Here is a 20,741-nt window from a genome sequence, read left to right as displayed (position 1 = left end):
TAGATTGGGGGTTTTGTACTTTGTAGCAGTCTCTGCTCCCTAAGCTCTTGTGATTAACATTAAGGAGAGCTACTAAAGCCCACCTCCTATCAGAGCAGTCAGAGACATAAGGAAATCACCGTTAAGACTGACATTTAATCCTGGCTGCTTTATGTTCCTTATCTCAAACAGACCTGTAATATCCAAGTGTATTCTTAAGTCCCTTTCTAGTCCATAATTATTCTTTTGGTTGCAGTGTGTAATATCAGACTAAGACCATCTCCAGTCCTCTGAGTCATGTTTTAAACAGGGACCATAACCTCTCTTCTCAGTACATTTGATGCCTATGCATATGAGGGAAAATTCAAGTTGCACATTTCAGTGTGTCTCTTGAAGCAGCTGTGAATTTTCTATGGTGAATTTTTGTTCTCTGCCAGTGTGTGACCTAAAACTGTATTGGAAATCCAAGCCAGAACTGCATAAATTCAGTGCAGGCTGAAGTGGGAGCACATGGTGAAAATGTTGAAGTGTGAATTTGCATGTCGGATGGAGGATCCATCCTTTACATGTTCTAATAAATCCCTTCTCATGTACAGATATGCTTTTACCTGTTTTCCTCCCCAGCTCAGTAACCTATGAGGTTAAGGAGTCTATCATACAGACAAGGATGTTAAAAAGAATTTTTCTTCTGTACCATGCGCTTCTGGGTTTGTCAGATGTGCCAGACATGTGACAGTAAATTTGACTTCTAAAAATAAACCCCTAAATCATTACTCCTTTCTAAATGTTACAGGAACTTCATTTTCCCCACCTATTTTTTTAGTTCACGGTTAATATACATCATATGGAATATAAAAGAAAAAAAGATGTTATCAATTTTTACCTTTTGCTGAATCTTCTTCTCTTCCCTGGAGGTTACAAGAACATCACTAATGCTTTTTTGCCTTCCTTTTGTCCAGTTCTTTCCTTTCTGCCACCTACTTGTCACTGAGTATTTTCAGTGGAATCTTCTGGGACTTGATTATTTTATCCTCAACATTAACATTACTGGGAGGCCATTTTTTTATAAACTAAATCAGAGTTGTGTTCTTCCCACATAGCACTTCATACTTACCTCATATTCTGTGTTTAGGAATAGATTTACATACACCTTAAATCTAGGCAAAAAGCTGAAACATGTGAAAAAGAAGGAAATAAAATGATGGAATCAGCCCACAGCCATAAATCTTTGGCTTTTTAGACTGATTGTGTGATGTAAGACTTCTTAAAATGTTTTGAAAGACAAGATAATTAAACACATGGAAGTAAAGGATGTAACATAATTTGTCATTTGTATTGAACACATTAATTAAGCAATTTATTAGAACTTGTTATGCTGTGGGCTGGTAGTGTTTGTCCTTCACATTACATTTCACAACAGAGAAGTAGCTATTGAGGACCTTGAATTATGGCCGTGAGAGGATGCTCCTTGGCAGTAAGTACCATTAAAATGGTTGTTGGGAATCCAGCAAAATAGCACAGAGAATTACAGGGGAAAGAGAGTGGTTGTTTACACAGTTGTTTATAGGAGACACAGCAGTAGCTGGTAGATCCTGTAAACAGGTCTTTTTGTTAATATTACCGGTTCTTAGGATTTTGAGTATTTCTCTTACTCTTAGATATATTGTTGTGAACTCTTTCCTTTACTATATTTGAAGAGACACTCTTAGCACATCTGTGGTACATTTTGGTTCTATTAGCTAGTTGCACCCTAGTTTGTATTTTACTCTTATTAGACTCACCCTTTAATAATTCCACATTTTCCCGTTTTCTGTCCCTGAAGGCCTAAAGAATTAATGGGATCATCTCATTATTTGTCTTTTCTAATCCTAAGGCTGCCATAAGCTGCCATTCTTATGCATAAAAAATGCAAAGGGGCATCTTGGAAGAGGTTATTTCAGTGAAGGAAAGACATACTAGGATTCCCATAGTCCTTGGTAATACTGAATACACTTGTGTGCTCAAAAAACCCCAAACAACCCAAACTGGAGCATCTGTGGAGAAGAGGAATTAAAGTATTCTAGGGAATGATACGAGTCTGTTAGGAGAGGATGGCAGACAAATCAGCCTGTAAGAAATAAGGACAGAGTGTGCTGAGTGTTTTGTGCTCCCTACCTCACTGGGGAAGAGAAATGAAAAAATTATTTAATCTAAAGTGAGGGTCTGGGAGTGGAAAGATGAACAAAAATACCTGTTTGTGTGCTGTAGCTCAGCAGCAGAAGGGGAAAGTGCTAAGATTGAACACTTGCCTGGTGCTGATGGTGCTGGTTTGTGCTGCAGTGCTGGGGGAAGGCTGAGCTGGGTTAATCCATGGTGTCAGAAAAATAGGAAAGTGGCAAAAAAAGCAAACAGGTCATTCATGAGTAGGTTCGCATGGGGAATACTTACTTTTTATGCCCCTGTAATTTAACAGTTTATCTTGTTTTTATTACTTCCACCAGCTTCATCTTGTACAGAGGGTTTATTTTTTAACCTCTGCTCCAAAGCATTTATTTTAGATGAAAGGTCCTGTGAGTTGTTTTTAAGTGGTTATGATTTTTTCCAGCTTTGCTTATTTGTTGATGGTAGTGGAGGGTGATTTAGTGTCCCTCTGTCTGTCCAGTGGTCCTGCCTGCCACTGCTCAAGCCTCGTGTCCTGTGATGCACCAGCAGCTCCTGATCAGTGCCACCACTCAGGGGCCAGCCAAACGGGCTTCTCCTTCAGCTGGAGCAGCCTCAGTGGAAAAAGGAGATGACTTGACAGTTCTGGTCATAAACACCCTTTTCCTTTTGCTCCTGTTCTGGACTTTGGCCATGGCACTGTGGGTGTCATCCACCTGCAGCCAGTGTGGCTGCTGAATTAGCAATTTACAGACCCTGTGTAAAGTCTTGGAGTACATTAAAAGAAACTCAGAAAGGGCTTGGTATTACAGCAGTATTTAGTGGGCAGCTCTTCTACAGGGCCTCAGTTAGTGCAAGCCTGTTCTGGAAGGGAAGAGAATTTATATTCTCTGTGGGATATTTAGCTTCATCTCATATAATGGCAGGTGGTATCCTTAACTGTAGAATGCTTTTAATTTTTTAATCATGCTGAACTCTTTGCCTTAGTTTGTGACTCATATTATGGTGGCTAATTTCAGTCCTTAAAGAATTCATATTAATTGAATTTATACTGAAATTGCTGCATTATAATCAAAACACCCTCTTGCTCTTTCATTTGCTTAAGAAAAATTATTCAGGAATATTTAAATAGGTCTTGTTTATCCCATTCCTTAATGTGTTGCATCTCCTGTACACTCCTACTCTTTTACTAAAAAATCCTACTTAGGACCTCTTTTGTACTAAGTAATCCTAATCAGCTTTCTGCCACAGCAGCCCAAATAGCAGCCAGTCCTGGTGCACTTCGCTAATTTTTTTTTTCAGAATGTTTTGCCTCATTAGCCCATAATGTAATTGCCTACTTCGTGTTTACAATGTTGTGTACTTTGGGTCTGTTCATATTTGATGAGCGTGTCCTCTATTAGTGCTGCTTTAAATATTTCTTCTTTTAGTAATGGCTTTGTGGAGTTGGTTAGTTTTAAAAGAAAAACAAGAAAACAGAACTTTTAATTAAAAAAACCCCTCAGCTTTGACTTCATTGTGCCCTTATCTTTCAAACCTGGATAAAATGAAGAACCACAGCTGTGTGCCAGATGTGATGGCTGCACAATAATGCAGAGTGAGGATGCAAAGGAATGTGTCACCACAGTGCCAGGGGGTCTCACTGTACACCCACCTCATCCCTCTTCTCTGTCAGGATGTCTGATGGACACCTCAGGCTTGTGGCCTGAGATTGCTGCTTCCTCCCTTTGCAAATCCTCGTTTCTCTCGGCAGGCTCTCAGTAATAAGCTTTGGAGTAACTCTGATTTTCCAATCCTTTAAATTTAATCCAAAAACTCACTCTCGTTTAGACCATTGTAAATGTGTTTTCTGTTTTCTTTATGTGTGGGAGAAGAGATATGAGGCTGGGATGCCTGGGATGGAGATGTTGTGCTCTGTTCCAAGTCCACTCCCATGATGGTCTGACTGACTGTGCTGTGTGGTTCATACAGGGGTAAAACATGAGTCTAACTCTTGATGAAAATGGCTAAATGTGCATTTCCAAGTTTTCTCTTTTCTTTTTAATTCTATTTCTGGTGATAATGTACCAAACAGTGAGTCAGGCTTTCTGCTTGTAATAATATTTCTTACTGATGGGGGGAAAACCAGCTTTAAATTATCCCACATATCAATGATTGCATGCATCAAAAACAAGCTAAAAAATTCTAATGGCCTCAACCCATGAATATCCAGAAGAGGAAAATAAAGCTTTTGTAGTATAAATATATAATTTAATGAAAATATTGAAAGGAAGTACATTTCCATGAAATTCATCTATCAGAATGTTATTTTTAATAGATGAATTCATTGCTTTACCCAGAGATATTTTTCTTTCCAGTCTTTTTCCAGACGTAGAGCCTTAATGTGCTCTCTCTGGGGTATAAACAAAATATCATTTGCATTGGTTCTCCCCATACTCTGTACCAGTGAATTGCAGTAAAGCATGAATTTGACCTCCCTAGTTTTCTTTGCCTTAAAAGTGCCTGAAAAAGTTCAACTTACTAGAAGGTTCTTCTGTTGTATTTATTTTTGTGAGTTTAAAGGAAAAGCTCTATCCACTTCTAGTAACTTGATTGTGAAAAATCAGAAGTGGTTCTTGAAAAAGCTAATGTTGGTTCCCTCTGAGGTATAATCAGTCTTCTAATATGTAATCTGGGTAAGTCTATGGCTTTTCATATGCTTTGCTTTTGGCAAGCAGTTTGCATCACGTCAGTATAGACCCTTAGAGTAGGAGGTATTTGCTTGCTTTGTTGCCATGTAGTGACACTAAATTCAATAGCACTTCAAAAGTTCTGTGAAGTCCACCAGTGGAAGGGTCTCTTTCATTTACTTCCAGGAGTTCCCACAATCAGCTAATCACTACATAAACCTATTTGTCTTCTAAATTAGCAGGAGTTGAACAATCTACTTGTTTCAGTAAATGAAATTGTCAGGCATGTGAAAGAAATATTAGCCATCCATTTCTATAAAACATCAACTTTATCCAGAATTGCTTTTTGTGTTGTTGGCATTCACAGTTCATGTACTAAACTCTTCCGTAGTAAGTGGCACACTGTAGCACTGTCTTCCTGCAGAATAAGCACTCAGTGACTTCATTGCTCCTCATACTTTGCCCAGCAGTGGCAACACCAAATTGCAGTTTATTTTTGTTGCATTTGCATAGAAGTTTAAAAGTGGGTAAGTGGTCAATTCTCATGGCAGCCAGAGGGAAAAGCATGGTAGAAGTTTCACCAAAAGAACCTCCACCAGAATCATGTCTTCTCGGGGCTTTTGAAATGAGCTTTCCTCTTAAGGTGCAAAGGAATTGAATTTTCCTGGGGTCATTGTGTTCAGAGAGTCAGAGCAACATCCTGGGGTTGACAGCCCTGCTCTTCACTGTGTTATCTGCCAAAGAAAAGGTGAACATGCTTTTTCCACACTGTGAATCAGTTAAAATACTGATCCATCTTCTCCAGTCTCAGCCTTCCCAGAAAAAGTTCACTTAACATATCTTAGAACTGAGCTTTGGATATTTAAATCCATTGTATCAAAAGTAATTTTTTGAGTTCTCCCTCCAGTGTTGCCTTTTTTCCCCTGAGTACAGAAACTAATGAGATTTTCTTTCATTTAAAATTCTCCTAAGTCCAGGCATTAGACACACAGTGGTAGGAACACAAAGTGTCTGGATTTTTTTACCTAGACAAAGCACTTATGTAACACACAGCTTTTAAGTAGCTTAACAAATCCAGTACCTGATGTGACTGTGACCATGCATGCAAAGTTTCAACTTGTACAAGGAGAAAAAGAAAAATAAAGCTGACTGTAAATGGAAATGCTTTACCATCTTAACTCTGTGGTATTATCATCAGTCACCAGAACCTTTTTCCTGTGTAATCTCACTTTTTTCATACCTGGTTTGCTCAGTGATACTGTAATTCCAGCATTTATAGCCTTACATGATTTTATATTCTGCTGCAGGTTAGACTATTGCAACAAGTGACTGCAAGAAGTGAATAAGGCAGGTATAACCAGCTCAGTTCCTGATACTAGTATCAAGCCTTCTTGTTACATCACTTCTTCATCAAGGGAAGTGATGAAAACTGCATAATTAAAGTTATTTATGAGGTGACTTGATAAAAAAATTGAGAAAAAAGTGACAGTATAGTACAATAAGAGTTTTTCTTCTCTAATTTCTATTGCTGTATTTGAAATGTCCCTTGTACTGTATTTTTGCAGTTCAGAGGCCAGTTTAGGGAAAAAAATTGATCTTTATTTTGTGCAAAAATGTGTGTGTGTGTGCATATATGTATTTTCTTAGACAGATACATACCTAATGTCTAAGTTATGATGCTCTGGCATGTGATATTTCACACTACCATTTACTATCAGTCCACAAATAATTATTTAATTTTTTTTGTTTAAAAGGGCTCATAAAGGGCTCATGTTTTTGCAAATTACAAGTTTGACAGAGCACATAAATCCATTAGCAGGGAGGTCAGGTGTGCAAAAACCTTGACATATCAAAATAAGTCCTGACCTGTCTACTGAGACAGTTAGAAACAGTTAGAAACAAAGTATTTTAGATAGATACTTACTTCCTCAATTTTGTTTTAAGCTACAGTCATCAATTATTTTGTAAGTCGAGAATTAATTTCTGGTGTAACTTTTTTCCAATTTTCTCTGTCATGATTGTGATTAAAAAGCCTTCTGCTCATGTTATTCTCTGTCATTTGACCTCAATAGCTTTCTACTTTTTGATACATGAAAATAATTAAATGATGATTGGATAAATAACACATCTGAAAACAGCGCTGGGTAAATAACAGATGAACATTACACTTGATAGTGTAATGAGTCTGAAAAATGTTTTTCCATCTGGGTAAGATCCTGAGCTAAAGTTATCTTTTCATCCCTTTCTTCAGGAAAGAGAAAGTTGTGCAGAATGAAATTGGAATATTGATGGGGAAAATGCAGTTCCTCTTTGCACCTTTTCAATAGCAGAAACAAGAAGAAAATCAGGGGATAACAGAAGCAAACCTCTCTTGGTCTTAGAGCAATTTTTAGCACTGATGGTGTATGAGAGGAGACTCGTGGGCTGTGAGACCAAAATCTAGTGCAGTGCTGATAAGATGTTGTAACAAACAGCAAAAAGCCAGCAATACTGTTGTGCTCATATTTCTCTGTCAGGTGGAGCAGCTGCTACATACATCTCCCAGAGCAGCAGCTTAGTAAATGCTCTGAATTGCATTTTGAATCTCTCGTCGCTGCCTCTCTGGGGAAATGAGTTAAGGATGTGTAGAAGAACCATGCAAATAATCTTTTTCTCAGGAAAAAGTAGCTTAATTCAAGACAGTATTGAAAAAGAGATAAAATAGGGTTTAAGCTGTTATCTTATGTGGAGATATTTGAGGTCGTAATCTGTATATTGATGGCAATTTAGTCTGAAAATAGTCTTTATTAACTCAAATATGTTGAACTTGAGAAATTAAACAATATGAAGATAAGAGATGCTCTACCCTGGATGATAATGTCAGGCTTGCTAAATGCAAAAAATGCAAATCCATATGAACAGAGCACACCAGCTAGGACAAGGCTGGAGAGAGAACAGCTAGGAAAACACCAACAGAAGATACCTTGAGAGAGGGAAAATTGCCTCACCCTTTGGAAAAAAAACCAAACCAACAAACCCAAAACAACAAAGACAAAAAGCTAATATAGAAATAAAATTCTGGATTAAGTTGCTACTTTCTCTGCTGGGATCTGCAAAGTAAAATTAACATTTGTTGCTCCCTTTGAGTATAGAGATTGGTTGTAGAGCTTTATTCAGATGATAAAGTTTGATAGACATAATGTAAATCTGAAGTACATGGTTGGAATATGTGTGTGTGATTTCCACAATGTATAAATTGTGGGCTTTTGTTGAATGGTTTGTTTAGGGGTATTTTTACAAAAATTTTCCTCTTCTGTCAGATGCAGTGCCTACATGACTACAGATGCTGCAGAACTGTTGTACTTTTTTCTAATTTTACTGAGTTTTATTTGTCTTTAGGATGACTACAGAGGAGGCATATTTGAATTAAAACAGTAATACCAGAGTGGTGCCAGTGAGCAGAAGTGGCACCCAAAACTATAAAGGTTATTTTGTGGTGACACAGTTTTGTAAACATACAGTAACAAGAACACAATTTAAATGCTAAATTCACTTTGGAACAGGAGGAAATAGTAAAATAAAATCGTTATATGTTGCAGTAGTTATCTCACTTGCAGATGAAATGCAGTTGTTTCTGGGGATGTGCCACAGCTCTGCAAATACCCTAGAACAGTTTAAAAATTTGAGAATAATTTACTGTAGTGAGATAAGTAGAGTGAAAATACCAAAGTGCACAAGGATACGTTGGTTTGACCTGAGTACACTGGAGAGTAACCGTAGGGAATTGATGTAATGGGTCCTCCAGAAAAATACCAGAGCATTGTTTGTATTGTACTTTTTCTCTATTTAAAACTCTTTCATTTTGGTTTAGTGTGTGTGACAGTTTAACAAGCATTGACAAGGCCTGACCATGCTTTGGTAATGTCCATCTGAAGCACATCATCAACACCAGTAATGAAATCTGTCATTTCTGTGTGAGGATAAAAAAAAAAAAAAATCCAAAAACATTGAATTGCCTATAAGTAAGAGTGGATATTGTTTCGGTCCCAGTTCAGAAAGAGTTTCCTTCAGATGATATATGATAGTGCTTCTTTTTTGTATATTTTTATAAATTTTGTTTAAAATTTTAATTTCCAATCCACTGAGAATCAGTAGCATCTATTCCTTTCTGTTGCAGTCTATCTTGTTAATTCGGTAAAGAGTCTGTAGGCATTTCTTTTGCATATTGTGTTCCTTTGTGTGCTTTAAAAAACTCCTGCTGCACTGTATATTATTCAGCCATTTGTGGCTTGAAACACTGCCTAAATGCTGGCTTATGTTTCCCCATTTTCAGGCCGCAGCTTTTTATGTCTCACAACTCAAGTCTTGCAGCAATTACACTGAGTTCCTGCGATGGTTAGAATAACACCACCCATTTGAAAATATCATCTGCCACCACTTTATTGCACAATGAATAGATTTACTTTGGAGGGTTGCAATATCTCATGTGACTTTCTAGCTGTTTTTTAGACATGAAGTTTTTATATAAATTCCAAAATAGTTTTGCCTTCCATGGCTCTTTACTGTTTGGAAAAGTCAAAGTGGAAGATTTCTGCCTGAATTCCACATATAGGAGAACCTTCAAAAAGTTTTTTCTGTATTTGTTCATTGTACTAATATTAAGCCAAACTTTGCAGAGACTTCACTGCTTGGAAGTACTATCTATGTTCTGTCACCAGCCTTATCTGTTAAATCCCAATGAGTGTGAAAAATGAGAAAAATCTGGGTTTACTTGGCTGTTTCAGCAGTATGTTGAGAATGGCCAGATTGCTGGAGAAGACGACTGTCTTGGAAACCCTAACAGCCCGGCCTTCTCATCTGTAGGCACATAGAGCTCATCTGAGTGTGTAAATAAAAATAAATAATGCAGTGAAAAAATATGCAGAGTATTTTGCTGAAGTGTTTCAATTTTGGATCTGCCATAACTAATTTAAATCTTGGGTTGGGATTTATGCAGGCAGGAGGGTCAGGTTTACAATGTTTGTAATTTAGAGCTTTTCTGCTACTACACCTTTTCTACTTTTATATCCTGTCATAATACCTTTTCGCTGCAAAGAAAGTCCCTTTTATTCCCTTTTCCTTTTCTGCTTTGAAGAGAACATTTGCTTCTCCATTTATATGAGGTAATGAGAAAAGAGTAGCTCTGGATTCTTTAAATCAATCTAATTTGGCTTCTTTTAGCGTATAGAGTATCGTTCTTTTGCACAGGACCTTCATTTCTTTGTGCAGTAGCTCCATCTCCAGCACTCGGTATCTCTCACGTCTTTTTAATTAAAAAACCCCAGCAAGCAATTGTCATCCAAAAGGCCGTGGTGTGTTCTCTCTTTCAGGCTGATCCACGGAGGGCAGCTGTTGAACGGCTTGGCGGGGCCCACGGTGATGAACGCGGCTCCGTTCCTTTCCACGACGTGGTTTTCTCCGGACGAACGCGCCACGGCCACGGCCATCGCCTCGCTGCTCAACTCGCTGGGCTCTGCTGCTGCCTTCCTGGTGGGGCCTCTGGTGGTGCCTCCTCCCAACGGCACAGCCCAGCTGCTGTCACACAGCAACACCCAGCACATCAAGGACCGCATCGAGGCCATGCTCTATGCAGGTGTGGGTCAGCCACAACACCTAAAAACATAGAAAATGTACATTGTTTCCTGTTTGGTTGGTGCTTGAGAACCACTACCCTCTAGTGGCTGGTTTGCACAGGATCTAATTTCTGGCTGAGGGAAAATAACTGAGTCAGGAGGCTTAATTTTTTTTCCTTTTGTCTAGGAAAGGTTTTAAAATAGCGTTTTGGACAGACTAACTCAAAAAGAAGTAATTCAGTTGTTTGTATCGGCTGATTTTCAGAGAAATGTATTCTTAGAGTTTCCCTGAGCTTCAAAACTAGTTTTTGCTTACTGAATTTTCATTAAGAATATGTTTCCATGACAAGTTGGGTTTCTTCTACTGTTTCTGTAAGGATGGAAATTCAGTCATCTTTTAGCATAAAATTATTTTCTGCATTAACTGAGCCTTAATTTATGACCTGCATGTGCTTTTCAAATGTGATTAGATTATTAATATTTCAGAATCTACGGAATCAGAAACATTGAAATTAAAACACAGTAAACTTTGTTTTTAGCTAAAATCACATAATTCTTACTGGTGAGCAATTTCAATGAAGTGACAACAGTTTAGTGGAAAAAATCACTAATACAAAATTCACCTTGGATAAAACCTGGATTTTATATCTTTGCTCTTTCTATTGCAATGGCTTCTATGCGTCTTCCTGCCACTTAGAAAAATTATCAGCAAACTTTAAGGAAACAGGATTGATTAAGTGGTTTAAGCATCTGCATTCTGAGTGTTAGTGGATATAAATTGGTACAGCATTAAGAGTTGCGCATCTGATAGGGATTTTCCCCTCTTATAATTGCATCCTCTGAAATTCAGCCAGGAATTAGTCCTAAGTGTTCCAGAAGTCCTAACATATATATACTGTGTAGTTTATATAGAGGTTTAGGGGATTGAGTTGGCTGTTTGTGATCATTTGTTCCTGGACATTATTCTTAAAAATATTTGTCAAGTTAATATTCCTGTTGGGTGAGGGCCACTTTAATGTTTGTTTTAAAGAAAATGCAATAGAATTTGGATCATTACTTTAAGTATTTTTGAGTAACCTACTTTTTACTGGACTCAGATGGAACAACAAGGAAATTCAGGTTGGGCTAAGCCTTTTTCACAAGTAAATATGATGCTAGGCTGTGAAAATCTTGTGGAAGATGAAAATGGCTAGTGTGAAAGAAGGAGAAATGAAAGCAAGTCAGGTTTTGCTGTCCTGACGAGCAGTAGATAAGGGGAGGAAAACCGTAGCAACTGGAGAAGTGCTTTAGCTCTCTGTCCGCAGATTTTCCATGGAGAGGGAAGAATTCATGTGCCTAGGGAAATACTGTGTTGTGCTTGAAACCACTGTTTTGAGTCTGGTAGCGCTAGAAATGCCTTCAGCAGTGCATTAGATTCACATTCTTTTCTGTTCTCTTTTGGGAGGTTTTCCTAAGCATTTTCCTCAGAAACAGGGATGGATGTTGCCACCAAGGTTCAGGTCTTGCCTGCCTCATGTCTAAGCATGGCTCTTTCTTCCTTTCTGAGCTGGCAAGCGTGTCGGAATACCCTTGTAGAACTGTTTGGGATCACTGGTCCCAGCTAGCAATGATCCTACAGCAGCTCTTCAGCTTCCTAGGAATTGTGTTTTGTCACTTAGTATTTGAAAGTGCTTTGAACAGAGATGGGTTCTTTGTGCTGGTGTTTGTGTCCTACGGGATGTGTATTTTCAGAAGCTGCAAACCCTGTAGCTGTTCAGACAATGACAGAGAGCTGCTTTGTGAGCATTGCTGGCCTGCAGTGAATCACAGTAATGATGGAAAACCTCCAACTGGTTTAAAATTGCAAAGAACTGTCGAAGAGGAGTTTGCTTTGAATCCTTCATGGGATTTGTTCTGTCTCAGCTTAGCCCTGTTCCCCTGGAGAGCTGAAGGCACAAGGTTGCTGCTGACTGCTTCCCTGTGCTTTCTTGTGCCCCATGGGCTCCAGAGGTGGAAGGACAGCTGCTTCATGGTGGGTGATAGTGAGCAGACAGCTCTGTTCACCTGTGGGACAAAAAAATACCTGCTAGGTGTGATAGGGTACTGTTATTTGTCCCCTTAAGCAGCTGTGCAGAAGACTTGGCTCAAATTGACTTCACAGATCAGTAGTAAAGGTTTTGCAGAATGTAGAAGAGCAAGAAGCTGGACCCATATGTCCCACTTCCCCACTTCTTCAGCAAGTGTGGTCAGATTTGGTATGACTTGTCCTTGCAGATACTACAGGAAAGCCAGTTTCACAGGGTAAGCACTCTACATTTCTAATGAGCTTGTTGCTTTTGTGTGAACTAGTGTTAAATAAGCAGCCTCCAAAAGTTAGAAGATGTCTTTCAAAAGACAGTAATGATGTGAATTGTTAACTTGGGATCAGTAGTGTGCCAAGAGTGTGCAAATTTTTTATGTTTAATCAAACATGATTACGAAGCAATTGCTTATAAACCCATTCTGAAATTGCTCTGTTAACCCATGTCTCTTCTGTGTTTTAAAAAATTGCTGTTCCTTTATCTCAAACATAGACTAAGAGCTCAGCTGAATTGCCACAGCCTCTTTCTGTGTCATCTGTGTCACTGCACATTCTGGTTCACAGCTCAAGTAGTACAGATGTAGCAGATCAGGATTGAATTGTATTACCTGAATTGCGTAAGGAGGCATGAATTATTCTGGACTTCAGCCAGAGCTTTTAACCTTGTGCTTTCCTAAATATCAATGTAAAATCATTATTTGTTTTTAATTTAAAAAAAGTGTGTGTGTGTGTGTGTGTGTGTGTGTGTAAGGGGCCCTCATGTTCCCTGGAATATTCCCACTGAACAAAGTGGGGAGGAGGGTTTCTGGGATTGAACAGGATTTTGTGCTATGAGTAGCCTGTCTGAAGGAAAAATACTTTGTTTTCAAGGAGGCTTGTGGTTCTGTAAACACTTGTTTGTTTATTTATTTATTTATGTCTTTCTTTCTTTCTTGTCTGTTTGGGGTTTACACAAGCATCAGGGTGCCTGCTTCCTAGGCTAGGATGCAGGCATCTCATGTCACAAGTCACTGTGGTATGGAACCCAGCTTTTGTGAAGCATTCCAGTTTCACTCCTCATCAAGTACACAGATTTGTACATATCTGTGTCTCTGCACACTAATTTATGAGCTGCCCCATTCTGTGTGCTTTGCTCTGTTTGAGAGCATCCATTGTACTTTTGTGGAGCTGGCAGCTTCTGAAGAAGAGCTTCTCTCTTGTAACTGCAGCTCCCTTGCTCTCAGCACTGACCTATTTCTTACCTTCTCAATTTTGCTTACTTTTAGTCACTACTTACCTGCCCAGGGAAAGTTTAAGATTGTATTTCTCTTCCTCTAGTCTGGTAAAATAGACAGTGGAGATAAAGGTATGGGTTTCCTATTGAGGAAATGTTGTAATGCAAAGGAAGGATTTCAATATGTAAGAAATCAGATGTTTGGCAGTGCCTGGAGTTTTGATAGAGGTGTAAGTATTGTATACAAAGCTAAGATGGGACTGAAAACTCATATTCTTCAACAGAAGGAGATTCTTTTGTTTCCACAGTGAATTCATCGCTTTCCATTTGTGCATGAGAGCAGAGCTATCTAGCCAAATTTGTTAGCCTGCAAAGTGAAATACTGGGAAACATTAAGGAGTTGCCAGAAGGTACTACAAGGACAGCATGCTGAACTTAGTAGTTAAAAAAAAAAAGAGAAAAAGAGGGTTGCTATACTGCTCCTACTACAGCAATTTGACTGGTAGAAGTCTTAAGGCAGTGCAGAGATGAGGCCCCAGATGGGCACTTGTTATGAAATATTTCTATGACTTAAAAGAATTATCAATGTGGTTCATATTCTTCAGAAAAAAACCTGGCCTTTCACCTTAGAGCATTGCAGTATAACAAAGTTAAATAATGAGTACCTCGAACAAAACTTATGGGATTGTGTGATCACGTTCTTGATTGGCTATACCTGTCTGCAGTCTCAAATTTTCCTTTAATATGTGATTAAAATGTGTGTGTGCATGTACATATGTATGCCTGTAAGCCTATATGTAGACTAGAGGCAGGAGGGTTTTTACTGTTTTTACTGAAGAGCGGTGTAGAATCATCCTGTAGTGACAGAACATCTCATCCCTTTCTTAGGTCTGAGGTGATCAGTTACAGCCAGTTCTTTATTCACTGCTCATGGTGTCCAAAACAGTGTGCACAAAGATAGAAATTAATCTATTTTCTGAAGAGTAGAGGAGTGAGAAGGTCTAGTTAAACTGCCCTTGGCCCTTGAAACATGCAGTTACACCACAGCAGGAAAAAAGACAACATGTAATTCAAAATTAGTCCTTTAATATTTGATCATGAAAAATGACATTGTCACACTCCCAATATGCCTTTTTTCCCATATGCCGAATGGAAGTATTCATTTCCCTTCTCCATCTCCAGCTGATCCATTGAGACTCTGAGTGTTATTTACTTTTCAGTTTCCTGAATTTATTTTCTTCTAGTTTAGCAGAAGACTTGGCAAAGTGCCATGTTGATATTGATTTATTAAAAAAGAGAAGAAAAAAAAGAAAATTAAGGCAATTGAGTATCCAGCTCTGCTGGAATTTATTTGTGGTGTCAGTGAACACTTCTTTGTTATAAGATCACAAGTTCTTTAAAGATAACACACTTCAGCTATACATTTTTCTCTCTATCAACAAAGAATCTTGTTTTCAAAGGGGATAGGAGAAATACTGGGATTGAGGACTGTAGAGAGCATGATATACACTGTTAAAGGCCTGTAAGACGAATTAATTAGACTGACTGCGGGTAGAGTTGTTTCTCTTCAGAATGTCTGCTCATGGGACTTACTGTTTTTTGTGAAGTGCTCATCACTTTTCAAGCTCAGGTCCAAACTTCTGGTTTGAAATTTTTCAAAGGTTTGGAATACCTGCTGCTAAACAAGCAAAGCATCCACAAACAGCTGTATGCTTTATTTTTTCCTCCTTTTACCTCTACTTTTTCTATTCATGAGCCATGGCTGCTTCTGCACTTTGCTCTTTATATTCTGTTGCCATGTAGTACTGTTTGTGTCGGAACTGCTGCCTTGCTTGACCTTTTGTTTGCCTTCATCGTCTTGTGCAATGAATAATTGTTATTCCATGCCCTGGGGCTTCCCCAGTTCCATCTGTTTAAAGTCTCTAGCATGCTGTTACCTGCACTGAGTTACTTCCATCGCTTGGAAATGTGGCCAAATCCTCATATTGCAGATCTCTCTGAAGAGAAAAAGTAAAAGCTTGCCTTTTGCTTCACTGAGTTCCCTGTGTGTGAGCCTGGTTCTCTGCAGCACCTATCACTGGAATGGATTGCCAGTATCATTGATTCTCCATCTCAATTTGAAATCTTGTTTGGGGAAGGAGAAAGAAATTTCTTCTTCAAGTTACGGAATTCTGTTGTCAGGAGCAGTCAAGCACTTGTGGTGGGATTTATGTCTCAGAGGCTGGCTGATAACAGCACTGCAGTGAAATAAGTCTTTCAATGCTAACATCTGTTCTTGGTTTTGTTTTTCTTTGCCCTCTTGTTTAGAATTTGGAATGGTTTCCCTGATATTTTCTGCAGCGTTGGCCTACTTCCCCTCGCGCCCTCCATTTCCCCCCAGTGTGGCTGCAGCGAGCCAGCGGCTCAGCTACAGGAGAAGTTTTTGCAGACTCTTAAGGTAGGACCTCATTGAGTTTCCACTTCAAAGCAGATCAGTGCCTAAGTAAATAAAAACAAGTGTGCTTTAATCTTCTCATTGAGCAAACAAGTTGGTTTGTAGTGCTTTTAAACAAAATAAAATTAAATATTAATGTCACGACATAAAAGGATGCTAACTACTAAAGAGCAGACATTAAATTTTAAACCACTGTGTGTATCTCCAGTCTTCATGCCAGTCCTTCAGCACCAGCAGTGCTTTAGTCATCCTGTTAGCATGGCTTTTCTTATGCAATGCTTCTGTTACATCAGGTTATACGAGATTGTTAAAAGTGAGCAAGTGAGAAAACAGTGAACAGCACTGGACAAATCTAACTTCTAAGTTGGTTTCTTCTGTGCTTTATATTGGAGTGAATTAGGGGTTTTGTCTTTTGAAGGATTATTCTGCTGCTTTCATTCAGCCATGGAAGCAACGAATGAACTGTCTAAAACTATTATATGATCTATGAAATCTCATTAATTGTATGTTAAAATATGAAGTGAGAATAGGAAAAATGTCTCCAGATGTGTTTCTGGATAGGCTCAAAGGTGAGCTAGCTTCCTAACCTAATTTTTAGGTTAAAAAAAAAAGGAGATGTTATAAAGAAAGTGATGGTATTGCAGCTTCTCCCTCTTGGGTTCTTTTGGTAAGACACAGTCCCACTTCCCCCAGTGTTTGTACAGTGTCTTGTTGAATGGAAACATGATCTCAGAGGAGCAGCTAAAACAACTGTAATATTAATGGTGAGCAATTGTGAAGGCCCAGGCCCTGTAGATGATACTGCACAGAGGAACTTTCTGGGGCAAAGAAGAGCTGCTCTCCTGGTACAGAATATGACTGACTTTACTGGGAAGCTTCGGACTCTTGCTGTAATTGCTTGTTGAGTGATGTAGGAGCTGAATCTGCATATAAAGGGCTGCTTGAAGCTCAATAATTGTGCAGCTTTGGACATTGAGTTACTGCAGACCTATTGTGGACTGTACTTTCAATAATTGTATTTAGAGGCAGCAAAAACAATTCATGCCTTGTTGTCACTGGGTTTTCTTTTCTTTTGTTTTAGCAGTCTTTTTTTTTTTTCGTTTTGGGGAGTAAATAGTTGGCAAGATGCTTAATCCTGTGTGTTCATCCTGGAGCAGGCTGGCACTCAGGAGGTGTGAGTACAGCTGGGTAGTTAGTCTGCAAAGTGACCTATTCAGGGTATTAAAAAATAGCAGTTCCCTTAAGGACACTTAGCACGCACAATAATGCTGTTCTGCACCCAAGCTGATGTGCTGTTAGACCCTGCCTGAGGGCTGTGTTGTAAAAATGTTGCTGTTGAGCAGAAATCCAAACAGCAACTGCCTCCGCAGGTGAAATATAAAATTTCAGTTGACAGTGCTCCATTTGGGAGTTTTATAACCATTAGATTCTATGTTCAAAGCGTTGTAAGCAGTGGACCTGAGATACTGGTTAGGTCAGATGTAAACAGCAAAGCTGGCTTACTGTTAACAATAGCCAATGAAACTTAAGAAAACAAACTGGACTCTTAAATAATGTGTATAGTTTACAGTGTGTCCAAGAACCAAGAGGGCTATTTTAAAATGTAGGCAGGTAGATAATTACATCTCTCTTCCCTCAGATCTTGCATTCTTCCATGCTGCACTTTATCAAAGGCACTACTTCATTCCTCAATACATGAAACAATCAACAGTTCATCATTAAACCCACTTATCTTGGGGAGCTGTTCAGTAACAATCTGTCATGCAAAGGAGTTTTATAAAAGAAAATGGTATCTGCCATGCTTCAAGAGAAATCCATCATCTGGTTCATTAGACTTCTAAGCTCTGTTGCCTGCCTAATCTAGGTTTCATCTTGGCTCAGAGAGCCTTTCATTAGACTTGATAGTGTAGACTGAAGGTAACCAGCAGATGAGTGCCAAGAAATCATGACTTCCTTTTATTGTAGACTTACCGTTTGGTGCAAGAACTGTGTGTAAGGCATGTAGGATGTGTGTGAGCTGGTGGGCTGACCCAGCTATGCATCAGATACACTCATGAGAACTGAGATGTTTATAATTTCCCTGTCTTCTCAGCCATGCTACAGTTTTATTACTTCAAAATAAAGCAACATGGTATAACTTTACCATTGAAGTCACTGACCTTTTTTCCTTGGACACCAAGGGGATCTGTCACATCCTTGCAACTCCCACACTCCTTCATGCCTTTGAGTCCTTGGGCAGTCACCTACAAGAGCTGCTTCTTGCAGAGTTATTACGCCATCAGCAGAGGTCAGCCATCCCCTGTGGGCCTGTTTTGGGGGACTTTCTTAGGAATTTGATTCTTCCTTCAGATTTGGAGGGTTCCTTCTTCTGACAGATTGTAACAATTAGTTGTTGTCTAATTATCTCCTGATACCAACTCTCTCAGCCTGCAGTGGGAGACAACAGATTGGTCATGGTTTGGGAGCTAAGCCCAAGTCTTTTAACAGTCTATCACACACTTTGACAAGTGTAGTTTGAATTTCCATTAGAAAATGTGATGCCCTATCTCAGTTTCTTGGGTGAAGCAAATATGACTGCTATTATTTCCCCAATTCAGGATATTCCACAAACTTCAATGGAGAAAAATCCTAATACAAGTGAACAGTTGATAAGTCTTAAAACCTGCATTAAAAAAACATGCTGTGATTTTTGTTTTGAAGTAATAAGATACTTTTAGCCAGTTAGATGGCTTTTATATTTTCTAGGGATTATGTAAGCAATTTTGAAATTTTGTATCAGGGGTTTTATGCATCGTTATTGCTTTAATGACACTTTCATCAACATCACCATCCAGTAATGGAAGCTGCTCAGAATGTGCCTGATGTTAATAGGCACTGTCAAAGTTACTCTAAAAATGATGACTGACTTTGATGGGGCTCCCCTCTGAACCAGCCTGTCTTACAGATTCTAGTGGCATTAAGTTTCTGAAAAAAACCAGAAGAAAAAAATCAATTCATATTCCAGCAGAATGGTTTAACAGAGAGGCTAATGCTGATATCCTGTCATTGCTGATAGGATGGAAAACAGTGTGGGTTCCACAGCTGATGGTGTGACAGACAGCACATTTTTCTACTTTTAGTGGTGCAATTGCAAAATTGCAAAAGCTGTGCACAAGTGACTGGAGCCATGAAAAGTGGAGCTGCTACTGAAGATGTGTGTTTTGAAGGGCTTTAGCCAGGATGAAGTATTGCTGGGCAAGGGAGCAGAATGACACCTGGTGATCAGTATCTCTGTCACTGCCAGGCTCCCTTTCTCCTAGTCACCTTCCTTGTTGTGGAGACTCTGTCCCTGGGGATTGTCATCATGCAGAGCTGTTACTGTAGGATTGGTACTAGGGGTTGGATGTGGCATAGAGCGGCTATCCCACATCACAGTCCATCTTGTTGCTTGAGTTACAGAAAACAAACGCACCACAGAAAATGCTGATCAAGTAAGGGACAAAGTTCTCCCTCAAAAATAGCTCTTTAATGAAGTTGAGGTCCAGGTAGTCAAAGATTTTGAATATTCAGCAAGTGATTATTTCAAAACACTGCATTCAGACTTGTTTTCTCTTAACAACCTAAAATATGGCTCTATAAGGTCCATGCAAAATTCCCTTTTATTTTATTCTACAGATGTTGAGATGGCTTTCCCATGGACAGTATTAAATAGCATCAAATGCCAAGGTGATACAAGATAGACTAGGAAAAGAGTATGGCATTCTTGAGAAAGAAAAAAAAGTTGTGAGGAAGACAGTAGCATTCAGAGAAATATAATATAATGTATAGAGGAGCCAAAAGTTTGAGAGTTGTCTTTCTTTGCATTAAAAGATAAATCTGACACGAATGGTATTGAAAGCGGAGGATATGTTCATGGGATGGAAATGCAGTATTCAAGAAGAGGATGTGTGAAAAAGAACAGTGCAAAAAGCACTGGGTGGTGTGTTGTGTGTGGAGCATCTAAGGGAGTAAAACAGCACAAGCTGCAAACTTACAAATGTTTTGGAGAGTAATTGAATGTCTCTCTCCCTCTTGGTTTTCGTAACTCTGTGCTATCAAATTGCCACTGCTTGCCAAGGAACTGGTACTGATCAGGATCAATTTTATGTAAATGGTTTGAGACTGGAGGGAGCCACGTTTGGGGTTACACGGATATCCCATGGGATAACTGACCTTGGAATCACCGTAAAATCTCTGCAGTTTAAAATATCGCTGTTTCAGATTCCAAAGTGTATTTTCTTTTCCATTTGAAACATTTTTGAGGAAAACTTGGATGACTCTTAGCAAGGATTTCACATTTGCTTTCAGTTATGGTGAGTAGGGAAATGGTTGGTTAAATTCCTGTTTAGCTCTATACGTTGAAGATGATGATATAGCTTTGACTGTTTCACCTTCACTTAATACTAAAGGTTGAATAACTGGAGGAAAAAGCAAACGTGTTGACTATTTAGAGTAGAGTATTATATCTGATTTTTGCCAGTTCAGGTTTTCCACTCTTGCAACTGTATCTGCTTCATTTTCAGAGCTTTTCTTGCCTTTCACCAAAATAAAGAGAAATAAAACAGGTTTGGGTTTTTTTTGACTTTTTAAGTACAGTTCAAGAGGGATGAATCTCTGATTTTATTTTTTAAATAAGCTT

The 20,741-nt window shown here is 38.8% G+C and overlaps 1 protein-coding gene across 1 annotated transcript in view; it reads left to right on the top strand.

The window, feature by feature from the left end:
* SLC49A4 (solute carrier family 49 member 4) overlaps positions 1-20,741 on the top strand; it is a 64,826-nt gene that overhangs the window by 22,300 nt on the left and 21,785 nt on the right. Inside the window, exons 3-4 of the mRNA XM_058839266.1 lie at positions 10,136-10,398; positions 15,958-16,087. Coding sequence (XP_058695249.1) covers positions 10,136-10,398; positions 15,958-16,087 — 393 coding nt within the window. The remainder of the gene's footprint in view (positions 1-10,135; positions 10,399-15,957; positions 16,088-20,741) is intronic.

This window comes from Poecile atricapillus, chromosome 5 (assembly GCF_030490865.1).
Source record: "Poecile atricapillus isolate bPoeAtr1 chromosome 5, bPoeAtr1.hap1, whole genome shotgun sequence".
Classification (NCBI taxonomy): domain Eukaryota; kingdom Metazoa; phylum Chordata; class Aves; order Passeriformes; family Paridae; genus Poecile; species Poecile atricapillus.
This window is presented reverse-complemented; position numbering and strand designations above follow the sequence as displayed.